At 48.5% G+C, this 21008-nt stretch overlaps 1 protein-coding gene across 2 annotated transcripts in view; it reads right to left on the reverse strand.

Moving 5' to 3' along the window:
- The window catches only part of DUSP10 (dual specificity phosphatase 10), a 39407-nt gene extending 24958 nt beyond the window's left edge, over nt 1–14449 (reverse strand). The window contains exons 1-2 of one of the 2 annotated variants that reach the window (XM_003130510.5): nt 13502–14449; nt 10527–11380 (exon numbers count right to left, since the gene is read on the reverse strand). In XM_003130510.5, the coding sequence (XP_003130558.1) occupies nt 10527–11337 (811 nt within the window). In that variant the 5' untranslated portion in view covers nt 11338–11380; nt 13502–14449. The other variant, XM_013980028.2, reaches the window with a different exon arrangement.

Below are 21008 nucleotides of genomic sequence, written 5' to 3' on the forward strand. Positions count from 1 at the left end.
AATCCTATGAGAAAACTGTTATTACCCTTCCTATTTTATGGATAGGAAAACCGAGGCACACCAAGTTTCATTTGTTCAAATTCGTGCTAAAGAAGCAGCAAAGTTCCAATTCAAACTCGCAGTTTGATTCCAGAATCTGAGTACTGTTAACTTCCATAGTGTATTCCCTCTGCTAGAAAAGATATAAATTTCTAATAGGAAGGCCGAATACAAATGCAAATCAGGAGACCCAGACCCATTCATTGAGAAGTCACTTAACATGCCCATTACAAAGGAAAAGAGAAAGAAAATGCTGAAGTGACTTGGCCAAACACTTAGACCCATGAGATTTGCTTATTTAATAACAACTTAAATTCAAACCAAGGACTTGTACTCCCAACGGAACTAAAAAGAAAATTATTAAACTAGAGTTAGGGAACTTGCATCCATCCTGTGCCACTAGCTACTTACTAGCTACGCTTGGCAAAGGAATCAGTTTCTGTATCTGTAAAATGGGAGGATTGAAACAGATGTACAATAATTCTGCCTGAACGAAGGCTGCTTCAAGCCCAGGGTTCCCAGGGGTCCATTCTGCTATCCTTCAAAGATGTTACTTATGCTGTCTCTGGGGTCTGACCCTGCCACCTGCCCAGAGCTGTATCTGTAGCCTTAGACTACAGGGAGGAAGAGGAAAGATAAGAAAGAAGAGAAAAGCCATAAATAATAAATAGTTTGATAAGTAAATAGAGTCTTGTTTACTTATCCCAGAGAACTCACTTTCCCAAAGGGTAATTATCACCAACTAGAGATTTCTTGAGGGGAAGAAAAAAAAGGGGGGGTAATACTATTATCCACACTAATAGAATGGATGATGAAGACAAAACATAAGCAAGCAAATACCTTTGGGTATTAGAGTGTCTGGAGCATAGTCACACGTATTCATCAGACATTCCTTCTCACTGACTATGTATCACTCCATCCCCATTTCCTTCTCTCTCACCTGCTTCCCACTCTAGAAAGTGAAGGAGTGAATTAACATGGCAAACGAAGGAAGCAGCATCTTTGTCCGCACAGGCCACCAGGAGAATCCATTCTAAAGTTCACACTGAAAATGCACAGGGCAGAAGCCTAAGGGCGCTCCATCCCGTGTCTACCAGGCAGCAGCTGAAGGACAGGGAACAAGTGCCCGGACCTCTCCATCTCCATCACTCGGACGTAGACTTGAGCGCCATCAGGAGCGACACAGCCCCATGCACAGAGTCTGGTAGCTAGCAAACACTTCATGAATCCTAGAAATAATCATTGCAGTTTTCAAGAGTCTCTTTCACTGGCTGGTTGCTCTCCTTAAGAGCCTCTGCCGTGACCAAAATTTGAAGTTTCCAAAAGCTGGGAGAGAATTCCGGGTGAGGTCACGGTGAAGCCAGCTCTCCTCTGAAGACAGAGTCAGCCACTCTTAGCCCTGGCACTTTCAGTTGCCGAGATCCAAGGACACGGGGCAGGGGAGGTAACAGAACCAGACACTTTGCAGATGAAGCCCAGGGAAAGCTACTCCAAGCAGTGAGAGCGCGCACTTTTAAGTCAACACGTGGCCAGCCAGGAAGGAGCTTGAGCTTTGAGGTTTTTAGAAGTGGGGTTCAGTTCTTGTTCTGCGACTCACTGGTTACTAATCTGGGGGGAAATAGGGAATCTGCTCCTTGATTCCACCACTGCAAAACTGGGAATCTAGAACCTCAATCACGAAGTTGCGCTGAGAACTAAGTAAGACATTTGTGCGACAGCCCGACGCCCAACATATAGAATCCATTCGATTGCTATTAATTTTTTTCTCCAAACCACCTGGAAAAATACTTTCCTAATTTCAGGGATGATAGGCTGATCAGACCCAGAGTAGTCAGGCGTGATTATACGGTGTCTGGCTTGTCAGATTACAATATCACTTCATGAGAGCCATCAGACCGTTTTTATAAATCGTGTCCTTAAAACATGCTATTTAATCAGACTAGAAATACAAGACCCAAGACAACGTCCCCTCTGCCTTCAAGGAAGCCCCTCTTAGAAATCCCTCTCATCTCACTATTTTAAGAGGGACGCAGACATCTATAACAACGACGGACAGCAATTCACAGTCTTAAAAACTGGAACCCAGGACTCCAGTCCAGGAGCTGGAAGATCCCATCCTGACACCAAGAGCACCCTCTGCTCTAACCCTGGTCTGCACCCCTACACCCCGCCCCGCTCCCTCTCCCCTCAATTTGGTTTTGCATCTCGCTTGCCAGTAGCAACAGCTGGTGATATTTAGCCCAGTGGCAGCGGATCTTGGGGCCATGATTCAAAGGATCTGGGATTCTTTTCCCCACAGAATAAGCATCAAATATTAAAGAACAGGACAGTCATGATCCATCACAGGTGGCAATGGCCTCCTTACCTAGGGGTTCAAACAAGAGCGCCTGCGCTCGCATCCTAAGGGGAGAAGCTTGGGCTCCCCACAGGAGGGAGGGCCTGGCACTGTCCCCCCCCGCCCCAGGTCATGCCAGTTGCATCTGTTGACCTGCTTGAGAACCAGGCAGCAGACGCTGGACTGGGGTCCACTTGGTGGGAAGACAAAGAAACCAAACCCCTTTGTTGAAACCCTCGGGGGAGTTCCGCTTGGATTTGCTTTCCAGGAACTTCCAGTCTTGGGGTAGGAGGTGAGAAAAAGATGGGTAGGCCTTCACCACCCATACAACATTACGACAACAAGGATAATTTGATCAATCTGCCAACCTCTTCTTCCTGTAAATGATCTTGCACTTTGCCAGAGGCGAGCGTGGGGTGATCACAGCCTTGATGGCACAGGAGAATGCCAGGCTGCACGGCTCATCTCTTTGTCCAAAAGCATAGGCTTGGGTTCCTCTTCCTTTAAGTTACATACAATATGGATCTTGTTGGGGTGGGAGAGTGAGCTATATGTGTATCCTCCCAACTTTCAAATAATAATAGATGATACAGACAGAAGCTGGGGGGCAGGGGGAGGATGCTAAGCTCTTCCTCCTGGCTTATGGATAAAAACGTCTGGAATGAAAGACTTCATAATCAGAAAGGACCGGACATCAACTTGAATACAAAATGTCTATTTTGAAATCTTCTACAGTTACAATTCCGGCTGCAGTTCACACTGGCTGCTTTCCCTCCCTTCCAACCTTTCTGAATTAGTGAAGTTATATGATATTAACATAGACTGTCCGGTACATGGATACACAGCCACAGAAAATTTGCCCAAGAGGACCCCTGTGGTTCAGGGGAAATAGCACAGGCTTCAAAATGACCCACAGTTCTGCTTTCATCCCAGCTCTGACCCTTAGAGTAGTTTTTAATTGCACATGCAAACTCTTTTTCTTTTTTCTTTTTCCATAAGCAGGCCAAAGCCTTGTCTTTTTTTTTACTTATTATTAAATTATAGTTGATTTACAATGTTTTGTCAGGTTGTACAAAACCTCGTCATTGAAATACAATTTACAATGTTTGTTCACATGTCCTCTTTTCATGGAGAGCATGCAGAAAAACAAACAGGTCTTGCTCCCATCTGCAACATGTCCCAAATTAGGGAGGTTCAAATGACAAAGTTCCACTCCAGTGCAGGGAGAAGGCCTGTTAGCCCTGAGCTTCTTGAAGCAGAGAGAGAGCCTATATTTCCTTTTCCATTAAAAACCAACAAATAAAAAAACATTCTTTTCGGATCAAGGCTTTGGAAAGAAATTCGGCTGGCCCATGAAGATGTGCTTAGAAAAGGCCAGACTCTTATCTTGCAAGGGAAAAAGAAAGGAGAAAAACAGCCGTATGCTACACGAACATGTATCTCCCAGGAGAATGATATGTCCTAAAGATAACTCCCTCCCCAAACAAGATGCTGTGGCGGAAGAAGATGGCAGATCCACACAGGTGCAGGATCTTCAGGATGGAAAGCACGGGGAAGAGGAGCCTGGTACATATATGCGCTCATTCTAACACGCAGATTATCAGAGTGAGGACAGCAGCAACCTCAGCCTGAAGATCAGTGCTCAGCACGTACAAGGCCTTCAGTATGTGGTGTACAAACGAATGGAGGTCATGTACCCACAAGGCTGTACAGCGTGGAAACCAACCAACCAAAAAGTCCCTGGAAACCTGAGGTGCTTGAGCACAGGAATGCGTTTTGATAAATGTTTTCCAGCTTTTCCTGAAACCATTAAATTCCCTAGATGACGGGATTGAATGAATCATCATTAATATTTGTCCCTTATTTCTAGGACCCAGGTAATATCAGGACTTTGCTAATTTCAAAAGATCTTAGACCTAGGTCCTTACGGTTCTAGGTTGAAATCTCAAAATTCAACAAAAAAGGTATCAATATTCAAAGCAATTGATGAAATACATGATGTGTATGCTATACAGTAGATACTGCTATCATTAGATAATAATACACACACACACACACACACACACACACACAACACTCTATTGACCTGGCAAGACCTGTTTTTGCAGTGAGGCTCTGAAATTGATCACGCATGTGACCTTGGATGAGCAATAAACCTCTAAGGCCCCAATTCCGTAACTGCATAGTGAGGAGTCTGGATGACAGGGATGGTTCCCAAAGTCGACTGCATGTTAGAATCACCTGGGAGCTTTTAAAAGCTTTGGCACCCCGCTGGACCCCAGACCAATTGACTCAAAACCCCCAGAGGTGGGAACTGAGCCTCCTGGGCATAGAATTTCTGCCCCTCCTGTGAGTCCTGTACCCTCCTCGACCCACCTGCGTGGAATTGCCGAGGGAGGCAAAGCAGCACATTTCAATGCCCAGCGAGGCAGGCCAGGGAGGTTCTGGCAGCTGCCAACCCTGGGATGAAGGGAGCAGGGGCAGCTCCTAGTCAGAGGCTCAGGCCCAGCCCTCGAGGGCAGCTGCAGGTGGAGTGTTGCAGCTCTCTGCCCCCATCTCATCCAAAAGCATTATCTACCACGGCTCAGCAGGAGTTTCTTGACCTTGTCCTTCTCAAGTTGGATGGGTAACGTAACTCATCCGAATTGGTGAGGACGAGTGGGTCCTACCTAACAGGCCCTCACAGTACTGTGCTCAGAACAAAGGCCATCTCGCCACGGCCCCCCTGGGCCAAGGAAAAGGTTCTGACTGGGCATATGGGAGTGGAGGGAGCGGGGCCAGGGGCCTGGATTGCCTGACACTGTTAATGTTGTCTCAGCTCCTCCTGTGATGTTCAAATTATCCGCTTTCCAATGGAGCAAAATGGGTTCGGGGCGGCAACCTGAGCTGCCTAAGGACACTTCTAGATGGTCAGCAGAAAAGCCTGGATTTGAGTCATGCATCAAATGCCCCTCGAACAAACAGTAAACAAGGACCACACTTTGCACTTATATTTTAATTGGGAAGCAGGCAAGTATATGCAAATGCTCAGAGAGGATACATGCCACCCCAAGCCAGGTCAGGGGAAGGCTCAAGATGCACTCAGAGGAGAGAGCGGCCTTTCCATGAATCCCCTTCCTTTCTCCTGCATGCACTCCATCTCATCACACCTCAAAGCCTGGAGAACTTTTCAAAATGAAGCCCTTGCCCCCCTCTACCCCCAGCCCTTCTATAGTCAGTACAGCCCTTACTCCCAAACTAAATCAGCCTGAGGGGAGGCCAGAAAAAGCAATGCTCAAGAGGTTTACACTTTTTGTTATTTAGTTGTGGGATGTGCGCTGGACAGATTTATCATCACATTTTTACAAATTCCCTACAAATAAATAATTTTACGATATGCCCAAATTCCTCTGGCCTCCTGACCCAAGGAGTCTTTGTAATCCCTCGGCACTGCAATCGTGTGCTCCTTAAATTAGGTAAGAGTTTAAGAGTCACCGAGTTATTTTTAGGCCATAGCAACACACACACACACACACACACACACACACACACACACACAGAGCTATACCTAGCTTGATATTTGTACTCCTTCGGAGGAGGAGCCAAAATTGCACTTTTACTGACACCACCATTTCTATTCAATCAACAGTCATAATAAAACTAAGCTACACTTACTGAGCGTTTACCATGGATGAGGAATGAACAGTTCCAGATGCATTGCACATACATGAATTCGTTTAGTTCCTAAACTGACCCTATGAGAGAGCTAGTGTTACTTTTTTTTTGTAAATGAGGAAAGTGACTCAGGGAAGAGGCCACTGGCCGAGGCCACACAGCTGGTACGAAGGGAGCCAAGACTGAAAGCGCAGACTGGCTGATCCCTAGTCCTGCCTGAATTTCTCCACCATTTGCTACAGGGATACTATTCAGCATGTTTGCCCGGGAAGCCAATGCTACATATATGAATAGAGATCATGCCTTTATTTCCCACGTCTTAAAACATGTCCTCCTAACAACCCTGACAGGAAAGAGGAAGACTTTGGTTCCCCCCACAAAGCAAAGCAGGAAACAGAAAGACCATTGTCCCAGGGGCTCTGACTTCTGAGCACAGGCGTTTGCTTTGTCATCAAATGCACTGTCACCTACCAGGGTCTAGTCCAGAGCCCTTTCGTTCCACGGGAAGATGAGCAATCGGGGTTGGTCATTTCTCAGGAGTTATGATGGAAAGTTTTCTAGCCTAAAAATCTAAGTCTTTGAGTTTCAAATCTTTGCAAGATGCACCCTGCCCCCCGGCAGTAAATGTCTCTGATACCTGGCGGGCCTGTTGGAGGCTGAAGCAACCAGTTCCTCCGTTTGGTGACAGCCCAGAGCAAGTCCAGGCAGGGGCCCTGACAGACGTGGGCCTGGAAGGCTCCCCCTCTGAAGGAGGGGTGCATCTCTATAGACCCGACAGCTAGTCACTCATAATGGAATCCCAAGCCTGAAAAACGCCACACTGGGCACGTGACACAAGTGTTTAGGAGGGACAATGCTGTCCACACTATACAAGAAAACATCCCAGCCTTCTGCATCTGAAAACATTACGTTTAAAGATGAAACACTGTGAAATACATTAAAATGTTGTCTATACTATAAAATAGTTCAACAACCAAGAAAGGAAGAGAAAAAGCAAACATGGAAAACGCTGAGAGCTGTTGAATCTGGGTGGTAGGTCTATGGTACCCATGATTCTCTCTTCCACTTTTCTATATATTTGAAAATTTGTATAATAAAACTCTGGGGAGAGCATGCTTGCAGCATGCAGAAGTTCCTCAGTCAGGGATGAGCCCATGCCACAGCAGTGACCCAAGCCTCTGCACGAGCAGCGACAGATCCTTAACCTGCTGCTTGCTTGAGCATGTGCAAATTCCCTATAAAAGAACTTTTAGAGACATACGTCTTTAAAGAGGAGGCAGAGAAAGTCTATATTTTCCTACTTAAGTACATGATGATGAGTCCCCTGAACCCAGCCTGGCTAAAAAGAAAGGGCGCTTATAAACATCCTGGCAAAGATGGTAGCTCTCTTAACAGAAAGCCCAGAATTGTCTAGCCTCCTGATTCAGCTGGGTGAGACATCACATTAAAAATCCACTTTGGATAAAACGGATTGTAATTCTTTCAAAGTCTTTGCAAGTCTCTAAATATTTATTCATTCGGACGGTGTTCTGCCAGGTTGAGTAGGAGCTCGAGTCTAATGGCATTTATTCTTCAGAAGATGAGAATAAGACACAGACTCAGACAAAGGTCACAACAGGACGGGGACTGTAAATGGGAACAGTCACTTAATCCCAGGGGCTTCTGGGTGTCTCATCAGTTTCTTCCCAACCTGACACAGCGCTACTAAAATGGTCTCTGAGCAGCCGCTCTACTTGACAGGCAGCAAGCATGGGGAACGTGGCACGAAAACAGGGGGACGGACCAACTTGGACGGGGAGGGTAGCAACCAGTGTTTACAAACATAAACCAGAGAATTAGATGGGTCAGCCATAAATGACCCGAGATTGGACTGAAATCTCTGAAAATGAATGAATGAAACCTTAGAAGTTTCTACCTTAGATTCTAACTAACCTACCCCCGCCCCATCGCCGTATCTTTCTTGCAAAAACCACTCATTCCAAAATGGTGCCTCTACAACTCTTGCTAAAATAAAACCTTACATCACCAAGGGAGCGGGTTACTAAAATAAACCTCAGCAGAGAAGCCAGACCAGGATGGGCTGCCTGACCCAGTCAAGAGCCTAGGAGAAGCTGCTGGCCACCTGCCTTCTGAGAAGGATGCCCACCCCTCTTCCACTGCAGTGATGATCAGGTACTAACCTTTGGAAAGGCTCCCTAGGGTCACCCTAATATGGATCGCTTTCCCTTCTCTCCCATCATGGTCCTGATTTTAGGCCGCCACCCCCACCCCAAGAGACCAAACTAATAATGACAAAAATAAATAAATAAAGTAGATTCCAGGTCCTTCTGCTCCTGAACTACATTATCTTCAACCAAATTCCCAGACATCTGAAGAACGAGCCCCCCAATCTCCAAATAATCCAACCTCTACCACCAGTGAGTCTTCCAGGTCGACCGCCGCTGTGTCTCACCAACCCGAAAATGATGAGCCCTCCCAGCGGCCGCCCAGGCGCCCAGTGGTGAGGTCAGCAGGCTGTCCGGCCCCGCCCCACTGAGGCAATCTTACTCTCTGACACAGAGGAACAAGCCCAGGCTGCCCGGACTCTCAGCTGCATCCACAGGAGAGGGGGGAGAGGAGCCCCACTTTGATCGGGAACCCCAAGAGATACATTTCCCATAACTGACAAGCTGCCCCCATACACAACCATGCCCACGGCAAAGTAGAAGGGAGAATCCACAAACTCTTCCTAATCACCCTCAAGTTCAAGTCCAGGGTCATGTCCACTTGGATTCCTTGATGCCTGTCCTCGGATCTCATAAACGCAAAAGGCCTGCTTTCACTCATCAGCATCCTCTCTGCGCAAGCAAAGAGACCATCCTCAACCTTGTCGGTTCTTCCCCTCCTGGCTCCCCGAAGCTAACTCTTACAAACTGGGAGGTTTGTAGGCTATATTTTCTGGACCAAAAAAGATGAGACAAGATCATGGGGACAGAACACAAGCTGGGTAAACCTCCGGGGAATCACTCAACATCAGCCAAACAAGAATACCAATCAGGTACACAGGAAATCTGAGCATGTCTATGACCCCAAGAAAACCCATCCACAACAACAGCAGCAAATGCCTGGGCACTGCTGGAATCTTCTCGAATCCACTTCCGGGATGTTCTCCTTCCGCTCAGAGCTCACTAGCGGGACCTTGGTGCTAGCTGAGCCCAATGGGAGCAGAGGCTGGAAGGCAGTGAAGGTGAGCAGAGTGATGACATCAAAGAAATCCAGAGCCATTTTTCTAAGTACACTACTTAACAAAAGGCAGGCTGCATCATTGGGAAGACAAGGGGAAGCATGGCAGGGCCGGCCCACAAAGGCAAAACAAGTAACTTGCATGTCCCAAGGGCCTGGTGCAATTTAAATATGCAAGGCATTCGAGGGAGCGCAGCAACATCTTTGGTCAATGCGCACATCTTTGGTGAACACGCGCTGGGAGACTGGCTGGCGATGTGGCCCAGACTGTGGGCCTTGACTCAACACACAAGGGAAGAGAGGAAAGAAGATGACTGTCTCTCACTACCAGCGCCACCACCACCTGACCGAAGACAAGGAAGAGGAAGCATGGTGGCAGTGCCCAGATGATGGCATCCAAGGGCAAAGGGGCACGTGGGAAGGACGCAGGACGAAGGCGCCTCAGCTGGGGTAGGCGACATTGGGTGGTAAGAGCTCAGAGACCAGTGGGCAATTAATTCCCCCTGCCAGGGCTCAGCAACACCGAATTCACTCCTAGTTATTCTGCGCTCAGGGTCCTGGGGCAAATGATCCACTACCCCAGTTGGGGAGGAGCTGGGATCCTGATGCCAACAGCTGTCAGGTGAGGCCAGGAGGACAAATGGGTAGGGTAGTTTTTCATAAAAATGACTCTCCATGACTTTGGAGCTTGGTCAAGGAATGAATGCTTGGGGTGACCTTAATACTTTCTGTGGAGCCTGAGAATAAGGATCTCTGCCCTTTTTGAAGGTCACTTTCTAAATCATAAAATCCAAGCTGTTCAGAGAGGTGAGAAAAGAGGAAGAATTTCCCACGAAATGAACGGGTACCTGCAGGTTTACTCGTAGTTCACCACAACTGTGGCTTCCTCTGTTCCATCCATTTGGGTTAAGTCTGGGAGACATGAACGATCCAGCTATCTACTGACCGGAATAGAGCTCCTGGACCAGGCATGGCTGGAGAGGCCACCCGGTGTCACAAAGCCCCTTTTTAGAATGATGAGAAAATGGCCTCCGAGAGAGGAAAGGATGTGTACGATGCAAATGAGAACGTGAATCAAGACCAGAATCCAAATCTTCTGGCTTTCAGTTCAATGTGGCTGGCTTTCTTTCCCTACCCCAGAATAATTAAAAGAGGACAGTGGCCGCTGGGAAGACAAGAAAATAAGGCACTTCTGGTCTCGGGCAGCCAGGGTAAGGAGAACGCTGCCACTGCTAAGAGGAGACCCTCGGGCATGGGGAGGGGGCAGGGGCATTACCTTTCAACACCAGAGGTTCTTTGCCTTCTCTCTTCAGGGACTCCAGGACTATGTGGAGTGGCTGGGAGGGCATCACTCGACTGGGCTCATTGGTATTCTCATCATAAACTATAATTTCTTTGGAAAAGATCCTCTTGAAAGAGTCCTTGCCTTCCCTACAGGAAATCAAGTCTAAGACAGTGATCTTGCCCTGCTGCAGTCTCCGCCGGCTGATCTTATCGGCGCAGTTAATGTGCACAGCTCCTTGGATGTGGCTCTTGTTGTACTCCATGAAGGGCCGGCAGTCAATGATGACAGGGCCCTGGCTCGGCAAGTGACTCTTGCTGTATTTGGTCATCTTCTTAGCCAAGTCATTGGGGTAGATGATTTTGATGCTGGCTAGTTGTTTGGGGGTCCCTGCCACAGGGCTGCCCACCCCACCTGATGGACTTAAAGAGCCTGTATTCTCACTGTTGTTGACCATCTGGTTGGCAGGGCAGGTGGTAGTGCCTCCGATGGCGGTGGTGGCGGTGCCAGCGGCGATGGCTTGGGTTTGGGCCTGACTGTCCTTGTCGTAAGTTGCCACAGTGCAGCAGCTGGCACTGCTGCATCCACAATTCAGGGAGCGGGCAGAGCCGCTGGATGAGGGCATATACGTCAGATTCGCAGCCTTTAGGGACACAACGGTGGTGGCGATGACAGGAGGATGGCTGGTACTGCCGGGGGAGGCAGAGCCAAGGTAGCTAGAGTCTAAACAAAGGTTGAGATCCTGAGGTCGTACGGGCCTAGACAGTGCCACCACTACCCTGTCGTCTAAAGGAGACGGAGGCATGAGGAGGCTGAAAACTGGCAATTCAAGAAGAACTCAAGACAGTCTGTAAAGAAGGGGAGGGGAAAAGAAAGAATAAAGTCATGTGACACAAAAGGCAGTTGAATCCAATCCCTAGGAAAGGGCTTTGCATCCCTCTGAGCAAAGTGGTCCTAAGTACCCTTCATCCTGCCACTCTCAAAGCCTGAAACTCACCACTATGGATCCAGAGAGGATGTAAGCCCCCAAGGACCCCCGCTCACTTGCTAAGCCAAAGGTCAGGTGTCAAGTCTATGCACACGCTGATGAACAACCTTTCAAGGATCTCCATCAAAGTCCAGCCTTAGAAAAGGTCAAAGCACAGAGAACTAGAACAGCTGAAGACAGAAGGGAAGGCTCTGAAGAGGCATCTGTTCTGGGCTCATCTCCATCTGCAGCCCTCCAAGGACGCCCCGTGTGTCTACCCGTGCATACTTTCCATGTAATCCCTTCACCCACTGCAAAGGCACAGGAGTGACCAGGAGAGCTGGCATGGCTCACGGGAACAGACAGCAGCTGAATATACATCCGGGGCGGATGTCAGCTTTCTGCACATCAAAATGAAAGTATCCCCCTAAGTGAATCTCTAACTGTGAGCTCTTCTTACTTTCCATTCTACGAGTCCTTTGAAAAGCACAACACAGTCATATTAAAACCTCCCATGTCGCCTATTAGCCTCTGATAAGTCAGTCTGCATTTCCTCTTTCATTACTAACCAGTCTCCGAAAATGAAGCCTCAAGCCAAGGAGCCAGGTCTGGAAACCCCAACTCTGGCAGATCCACCCTTGTCTTGGTCCCTTGTCGTACCACCCCCTCCACCACCACCTTTAAGGAAAGGACCCCTTCGACTCTCCTCCCTTCTTTTCCCCAAGGCACAGACTATGCATTCTAGAGCTTCTCTCAATGAGAGGCAGCCGCTATGCATGAGATCTCAATCCCACCCAGACATGCCCCTTCTTTAAGAAGACAGATTCGTAAAGAAAATTTCCCAATCAGCCTGTCCCTGTGGGAAGTTGAGAGTTGCCCGTGGGGTCTACCTCCTGTCTCAGGAGAGGGCGCCTGCAAGGGGACAGCTCCTTCTCCCCATGGGCACAGGGGCACCCCACACCAGGGCCCTGCTGACTCCTCTCCTGCTAGACATGCACACAGGAAAGAAACCCAGCCCCACGCAAGAGTCGCTCATCTAAACGAACTTTAAGAGAGGTCTGGAAAAATGTCATCAAACATCCGTCTACACACACTGTCACCACTGCCTGACACAGAGCTAAAATGTCACAGGCAGAATCGACACACAGGCACACACAGGGGCACAAACCTATCACGTCCACAGAGCCCCACCAACTCAGCTTTCCCTCACCGCCGTGGCAAGGGTGGAAAGGATCAACCCCTTTTCTCTGTCCCTTCCTCCTTTGCCCTCCTTCGCTCCCTTGCGTAGTATTTTTTGAAGAGCAAGTACTATTCCAGAAGCTGTAACTGTTTCCCAGCTGGACAGAGCAGAGAAAGTCTTGGCTATTGTGCTACCTGGTAGGGTACGTCCCAGGATCAACAGTCCATCTCCTTTGAGAGGTTCACATAAGCATGATCGCTGGGACACAAGCTGGGACTCCCACCTTCCCACGGAGTGCGCGGCACACACACACACACACACACACACACACACACACACACACACACGCACGGAGTGAAGAGATCTGCATCTCTGCAGCAGAGGGTCGGGCGTATATATGGCCTGAGACACCACCCAGACTGGCCCAGGAAACCTGCCGAGAAACACTGAGCTATCCCTTCTCCCTCGCTACTCGTCCTTCCACCTCAAGTCAGAGGCTGGAAAGAAAATTAAGTGGTTAGAGAATGCTCCTTCGCCACTCCAGGGGCAATTAACACCCCCTTCGCAACACAGCGCACTAACAAGCCCCAGACGTTTAAAACCGCCGCAAAGCATCCCAACGAACCTCATTTTTTCTTCACCCCCAATCCGAGTAAACTGCAGAGAGAGTAAACGCACAGGGCAGCGTGAGCCAACAGCCAGAACCCTTCAACCTCACCTGCTGGGGCTCCTCGGTGAGCATCGCAACACACACACACATTCACACTTACACCACCTTACACTCCTGGGCTCTCAGGAGGAGCCGCGGTGACTTCCACTTACTTCATAAATAAGTGTAACCCTCCACCATCTGGCGCTCAGCTTCAGCTACGGATTCGCGCATTCAGCCCTCATTCACTTGGCTTCATTGATCTCCAGCAGCAACATAGTTACTTTCTCTTTTGCTACACTGTAAATGTAAGGTTCTGAGAGGGCGGGCCGGCTGCCGACCGACGGTGCGTCGGTCCAATAGGAACCCGGAGAAAGCGGACCGATACTTCGCCGCAACCCGTGGCCAATGGGCGCCCGAAGGGGGCGGGTCCTGGGCGTGGCTTTGTCTGTTTAAGGAGGGTTTATCCGACGCCTCTTCGGGCCAGCAGTGTTAGAACACGGGCGGTGATGTCATTGGCAACCAATCAAAAACTTAAAAGGGCCAACTGGGGCCCGCGCGGAGCAGCTGCTCTCTATTTACATGTAAACCAAACCAGCAGGATGCAGTTAACCCTTTCCAGGGCTGAATTGTCAATGGGCTAGACTCGCCGCTTCGATTAAAACTGGCTCTGCCCGCTTGGCGGGATCCTCGTACACCTCCTCACCCGGGAACAAACCACGCAATTTATATTCCCTTCTTACTCTGGACGGATGAGCAAATGTGTTGGAGTAACTTTCTTAAGGCAAGAGGCAACGAGAATGATCACTGTCCCCACTGGGAAAAACGGGTTCTCCGATTCGTTCGAGGTGACTCGATAAACCCAGGATTCAACGACATCGCCAATGCACCCACCCGCCAAGGACTTGAGCGCGCAGCCTGGGGCGTCGCCTCTTCCGTGCCCGGGGCCATGCGCTGGGCACCCGGGCTCCAGCGCTGCTGGTGAACTGTCCGTCCGTCCAGTGGCAGTGCTCGAGGCCGCCCCGCTCGGCCCCGAGCAGCCAGGAAGCATCGGCCGCCCGCCCGCAGATGTCGCTGCCCCTCCGGCTGCCCTGCTACCCTGCGCGGCGATGGCGCGGCGCCCTCTGGCTCGTCTACATCTGTGCCCCGGTCACGCCCCCGCTTCCCCCGCCTGCCTCCCAGGGCTCGACACAGAGCCCTAAGGCAACGCTGCGGAGGGCTGCGCGGAGGCGGTGGCTTGGGCCGGAAGCCACAGGGGGCTCGCCCTAAAGAGGAGGCACGGGTGCCACCCCCTAGGCCCGGCGTCTGGGGACTCGCCTGGCGCCCGCGCCTTTCCTCAGGCCGCCCGCGCCCTCCTCCCACCCGGACCCCAGGAGTCCGGGCGCTGCGCCCCGCAGAACCGCGCGCGGGTCACTGGCCTGCAGCCCGCCTTCCCCGCGCGCCTCGCATTCGCCCGCCACCCCGAAGGGCCGCTGGCGTGCCAAGGACCGCCAGCCTGGCGCTTCTAGAACAGCCGCGGCTGGCGGAAAAGGGCCGGGGTTGGGTGTATATACGCAGACTGAGTGTGGACCGCGGAGCGCATGGAGGCGCCGCCGCCCCCTGGGTTCTCCCGACTTTCGCCGCCGCAGGAATGGTCGGCGGCCGAGGAGCGCGGCGGAGCCAAAGATGGGAAGCGGTGGAGGCGAGCTGGCCTGCGCACGGTCAGGAAAACATGCACTAAAGTCTTGGGATATGCAAAGAAGTGAAGATGACGAGAGGAACTGAGCGGAGTTTGCGTGAAAGAACTCTAAAGAAAGAGAGCTCCCACCCCACCCCACCCGCGCATCCCTCTCCAGTCTCAGAGAGGCGGGGCGGGAGGAGGTGAAAGAAATGATTACGATGGAGTAATACATTATGAGCACTATAGAATATTTGGCTATGATTTTCTCTCTTACCAGGCTGAAGGTGTCTGAAGATATCAGGCTTAAGGGCTAAAAATCAAGCTAAGTGGCAGCGACGACATATTCATGTCTTTGCTTCAAGTGCAGATCTGAAATCTGAAGATGCCAAACCCTGGCCTGATGGCCAGCTATGCTCAGTGAGCTGAGAGATTGCTTTCCATATCTCTCTCTTCTCTTCTCCCCCCTCCTCTCCCCTCCCCTCCTAGCTATAACTATATCTATTTTATATAGATATATATATATTTACACACAGTCCAGGTTTCACAAGTGTTTCAGTCTGAAGTAAGTGCATGCAGTCATCTTAAATAGGAAAGGGTTTTTGTATCCTACTCTGCCCACACACCAACACATACACTCTACCCCTTAATAACTAGTGAGCTAGTGAGTGGTTGGGGCACACCATTTCAGCTGGTGCTGCCCAGCAAAGGTGGGTTCTAGGTAATTTCCAAAGAAATCAGAAAAGAAGTTGCCAGAGGGGCTACCCTGGATCTATTTGGAGCTTCTTCTTTTTTTTTTTTTTTTTTTTTTTTTTTTTGCTTTTTAGGGCCACATCTGCGACAAATGGAAGTTCCCAGGCTAGGGGTTGATTTGGAGCTGCAACTAGTGGCCTATGCCACAGCCACAGCCATGCCAGATCTGAGCTGCATCTGCACCCTATACCGCAGCTCATGACAACACTAGACCCTTAACCCACTGAGCGAGACCAGGGATCAAACTTGAGTCCTCATGGGTACTAGTCGGATTTGTTTCTGCTGAGCCACAACGGGAACTCTGTAAACAGCCTTTTGTATGAAACCCAGAAGGGGAAAGTAACTTCAAAAAGAAATGTAATTCATTTAATGAGATGATTATTTTTATTATAGTTTCAAACTTGTGGATTATTGTAATTTAGTTGACTAAGAATCTAAGCTATCCAGGCTGAAAAATTGAGAAAGATGGCAAAATTCCTCATCATTTATCAAGCCTGAAACATGGAATAAGCATATCATTAACATACACAAAGATATAATTATTTTTTAAATTAAGCATCTCTAAGTGTACAGTTTATATTCAAATTATAGTGATAGAAAAAAAGAGATTACAGATGGATTTTTTTTTTAGTTGCTACTTTTCCAGGCCTCTTCTGTACAAAAAAGAGGGGATCTCGTTCCATTTTTTTGAGTCATAAGTACGCAAATACTCTCTGAAGTACTACTCTTATATTTAAATTTGTAATACCAGCTAGCCAATGGCCTTGAACCTGATCTGTACACAAATAACCAGCAAAGCCTAATTGTTCAATTTTAGTCCCAAGAAACTGAAGCATCTTCACTGAATTTGAGTGTTCTAATGTGATTGTGCTGAGCCATATCTTTGTTCCTACAAACAAACATCATAAGAAAAATATTGTTTCTTTCAGTACAAAGCATCAGGCGTTACAGCAAAAAGCTGCAAATAACTTAAGCCAGCATATAAGACATAGATGGATAATGTTGCACAAATGTGTTAATTAAATGGCTGCCTTTATGTGCTCTCAAAGGGTTAAGTATGTTGCATGATGGTAGCAGGTCAAGACTGGGGGGGAAACATGTTTTCAAAAGACTCCTTGAGGTGAAAGTGGATTCCTGGGAGGTACTAGGATTAAGGTTTAGAGAGCATTTTGAAATAAGAAATTGCAAGATAAAGGTGATATTAAATCAGCAAGAGGTCCAGGAATGAGCAGAGGGATGGAAAAGTGAAGTGGCGGCTGGCTGAGGTCACTGAGGTCTGGCAGTTTTAATGCCTTGTGACACGTCCAGGCCTAAGGAAAGTCTGATAAGAAGGATCCCATGAAAGAAGGGGCCACTGTAGTGCTCATGGGGTGACAGAAACAGCAGCAGGTCCATCTGGGGTCCCATTGTCCGTGAGTCTGAACACAGGAGCCCTCCAGATCTTTCCCCAGAAATTCTTTGGTAGGATATGCACTTGTGACTTGGGGACAGGCTCTGAGGCTTTCAAGAGTCTCAATCTGTGTATTCCAGTGCAGCAGTCGCTTGCCACACGTGGCTACTGAACACTTGAAACCGAACAAAATCTGATTTGAGATGTGCTACGAGTTTAAAACACAGGCTGGGAGTTCCCATTGTGGCTCAGTGGGTTAAAGACCCGAAGTTATCTCTATGAGGATTTGGCTTCAATCCCTGGTCTTGCTCAGTGGGTTAGGGATCTGGCATTGCCGAAAGCGGCAGCATAGGTGGCAGATGCGGCTCGGATCCAGCATTGCTGTGGCTTTGGTAAAGGCTGGGAGCTGCAGCTCCAGTTCAACCCCCAGCCCGGGCACTTCCACACGCCACAGGTATAGCCGTAAGACGAAAAATAAACAAATAAACAAACAAAATGCACGCTGGATTCTGAAAACCTCATGTAAAAAATGTAAATTATCTCCATTACTTATCTATCCGTTACATAGTAGTGAATTGTTTATAGTTTGGATAAGTTGCATTGAATAAAATATGTTCCTAAAATGAATTTTACCTGTTTCTTTTTACATCTTAGATTAGGAGTATTACAAAATGTTCAACTTAGGCAGCTTCCATGTTTCTGCTGTTTTGGCTCCTTTGATTTGAGGTCACTGTGATGCCAAAGGCACCAGAACCACAGAATGTTCGACCTGGAGGGGAATTTAAAGCTTATCTAGGCCAGTGGTTTTCAAACTGTGTTAGGATGAGCCGGAGGGAGGAGGGGTACAATTCAAGGGTGGGGGGTTGGAGAGGAACCACGGAGCTGGGGGAGCTCAGAGCGCCCCCCCCCACTGTGATGTATGCAAATGTATTATTACTGAAATTCCAAAGTCAGATTTCATCCTAAGGAAAGCTTCTGGTTGTTTTCTTTGTTCTGTTTTTTGTGTTGTTGTTTTTAAATCCTGGTCCATCATTTTATCCAGAAGCCTATCTGAGGAGCAGAGAATGGTCTGTACCACGCTTGACCTCAGGACGTGACCTCAGCCCTCATTTCCTGAGGACCAGAGAATGCTTGAGGACCTGAGGACCAGCTTGACCTCAGGATGTGACCTCAGCCCTCATTTCCAAGCCGCCCTGGCAGTGGAGGAGGTGACCAGTGGTGGATGGAGAAGCTCCCTACCTCAGCTGCAGGGAGCAGACCCCTTTCCAGGCAGGTAGTTTTTCCTGCCCCCTCACTCAGTCCCTGGTTTTGGCCTCACAAATAACTGCCTGCCTACAGCTCTTTGTCAAAGGCGAGTTCTGGCCCAAGGGTGTGGATCCTTGACACCAACTTACTTCCTTAGGAAAATAACAAACAGAAACACACTCCCTGGCCCTGGGTCTCGGCAACGCTCTGCTCTGCAGTGATGGTTTATTAATATGTGCTGCTACATCAAAGACATAACATTTGCCCCTTTGCCAAGCTCAGCAATCATTTTCTCATTAGGAACTGCCATCAGACCCACAGTCCCTCGGCCCCAGGAGGCTGCATCAGGCTGTGTTATGCGTGTTGTCAGATGCCAAGGTAAAAGGTAGACACGCACCCTAAGCATTCCTAAACCCCCTTGGGACTGGCTGCAGGTCTAACACGAAGGAATTCATCTAAGCTTCTCAGCATTTCTAGTAGGATACAACCATACTGTATCTGGATATCACAAGTTCCCTTTAGATCACCAAGTTTATGCTAATGTGTCTCATTTCCTCTACCACTAAACACTGGCTGAACTGATTTTAAAGCAGCAGCATTTGGAAAAAATAATAATAACAACAGGTAACACTGATTAGTGTTTTGCTTTATGCCAAGCACTGTTGAAAGAGATCCACAGGCATTAACTCAATCTTCGCACATCGATGCTCTAAGTAGGTATCTCTATGTCTTAATTTAAAGATGAGGAAGCGGAAATACAGATGGGTTAAGTAACCTGCCCCAGTCACACAGCTGGAAAGCAGTAGGGGCAACATTTGAACCCAGACAGTCCGGCACCAGAGCATCTGGCTTTGAACCATTCTGCGTTAATTCATGGTCTCCGTGATTTTATAAACTTCGATCACATCCCCTCAGCCTCCAGAGGGCCAGGACATTTTTAATTGCCCCTTTGTAAAAATGCCCTATTTCTTTCCTCTGCTTTCCCCTGGACCACTCAGAGTTCATTGTGTCTTCGTGCTGTCTCTCTCAACACTGCATCCTCCAGACCAGGTCCACCTTCCACTTTGTTTCCAGAATCCTCCCCAAAAGTGCTCTAAATGTCATCAGTGTTTGTATTTTGCTGCAGGCTTGACTGACAGATTCAAGGTGGCGTCTCTGACACCTTTCTTGCCAACTGTGTCTTGTTCACCATCCCCTACCTAACACCTGGCACAAGAGCTGGCACGTAGTATGAGCAGTAAGTTTCTGGTTTTGTTGCTGTTGTTGTTATTTTCTTTTTCGGGCCGCACCTGCGGCATATGGAAGTTCCCAGGCTAGGGGTCGATTTGGAGCTGCAGCTCCTGGCCTACACCACAGCCTGCAGCTATGCCAGATCCTTAACCCACGGTGCAAGGCCAGGGGTGGAACCCATGTCCTGAATACTGGTTGGGTTTGCTACCACTGAGCACCAACAGAAACTCCAGTAAGTTTCTGTTGAAGGAATGAATGAATGAACGAATAGCATTTTTTTAAAATGCAGACCCTTGGATTGTTGGAGGTTTTCTTTTAGTTGAATACCCAGGTTCATCTGACCCTTTTCTAGCTACTCATTTGACCTCTGATGGCTGGCGGTGTGGGGACCTCTGAAATCCCTAAACTCAATCCTCCTCCTCGGAGTTATTTATACAGATGTTAATTAATTGTCTCTCCCTGGGATCTTCACCATCACTTGTTAGTTACCATATTCTTTTCACTTCCGGTTTAACTCCATTTCTTCTTTTCCTCTAGCAGCTATGGAAACATCAGTAACTTTATTATAATCCAGCCCATTATCATCCATCCAGCCCTTGTATTTTTGTATTTGCCAGCGTTCTTGGCAGTTTGATCGCTTCTGCTCTTAGGGAAATTTCTCCCATGTTTTTCACTGAGTTTCAGCAGGATGAAGGTATCTTTCTTTTCCCTGTCTACATCTTCCTGTTTACATAACTCAGAGGCATCCATTTCCTTGTGTTCAGCTCCTTGGCAAGTGTTTATTGTCTAGCATGTGACTGATACCAATAAATCGCTTTTTTTCAGAAAGAGACATTCCATCAAGACCTGTGCCTGGAAGTCAACACGTTTGTTTATATGTTTGTTCGTTTGATGTTCCTGGGACTTGAGAATGTTCTGAAGGGAACTTCTGCTCCTGATTCTGAGCAAGAGGGGGAGCAGCAAACTCAGGACATCCTGTGTCCAGTGTTCTGTGAGGGAGGCCTGTGTCGCCCTAGACTCCCACCGAGGCGGGGTGGCAGGACTGTCCCTGATCCACGTGATGGATAAGCCACTGATCCAGAACTGCACACTTGGCCTGCAAGTGCCAAGAATGGGGGTTCCCATGGTGCCTCAGTGGTAACGAAACTCACTAACATCCTTGAGGACTCAGGTTCAATCCCTGGCCTTGCTCAGTGGATTAAGGATCCCGCATTGCCGTGAGCTGTGGTGCAGGTTGAAAATTTGTCTCCAATCCCAAGTTGCTGTGTCTGTGGTATAAGCCAGCAGCTGCAGCTCCAATTCAACCCCTACTCTGGGAACCTCCATGTGCCACAGGTGCGGCCCTAAAAAGCAAAAAAAAAAAAAAAAAAAAAAACTACAAATGTGGTGGCAAATGTACAAATGT

The sequence above is a fragment of the Sus scrofa genome, chromosome 10, assembly GCF_000003025.6.
Source record: "Sus scrofa isolate TJ Tabasco breed Duroc chromosome 10, Sscrofa11.1, whole genome shotgun sequence".
In the NCBI taxonomy this organism is placed as follows: domain Eukaryota; kingdom Metazoa; phylum Chordata; class Mammalia; order Artiodactyla; family Suidae; genus Sus; species Sus scrofa.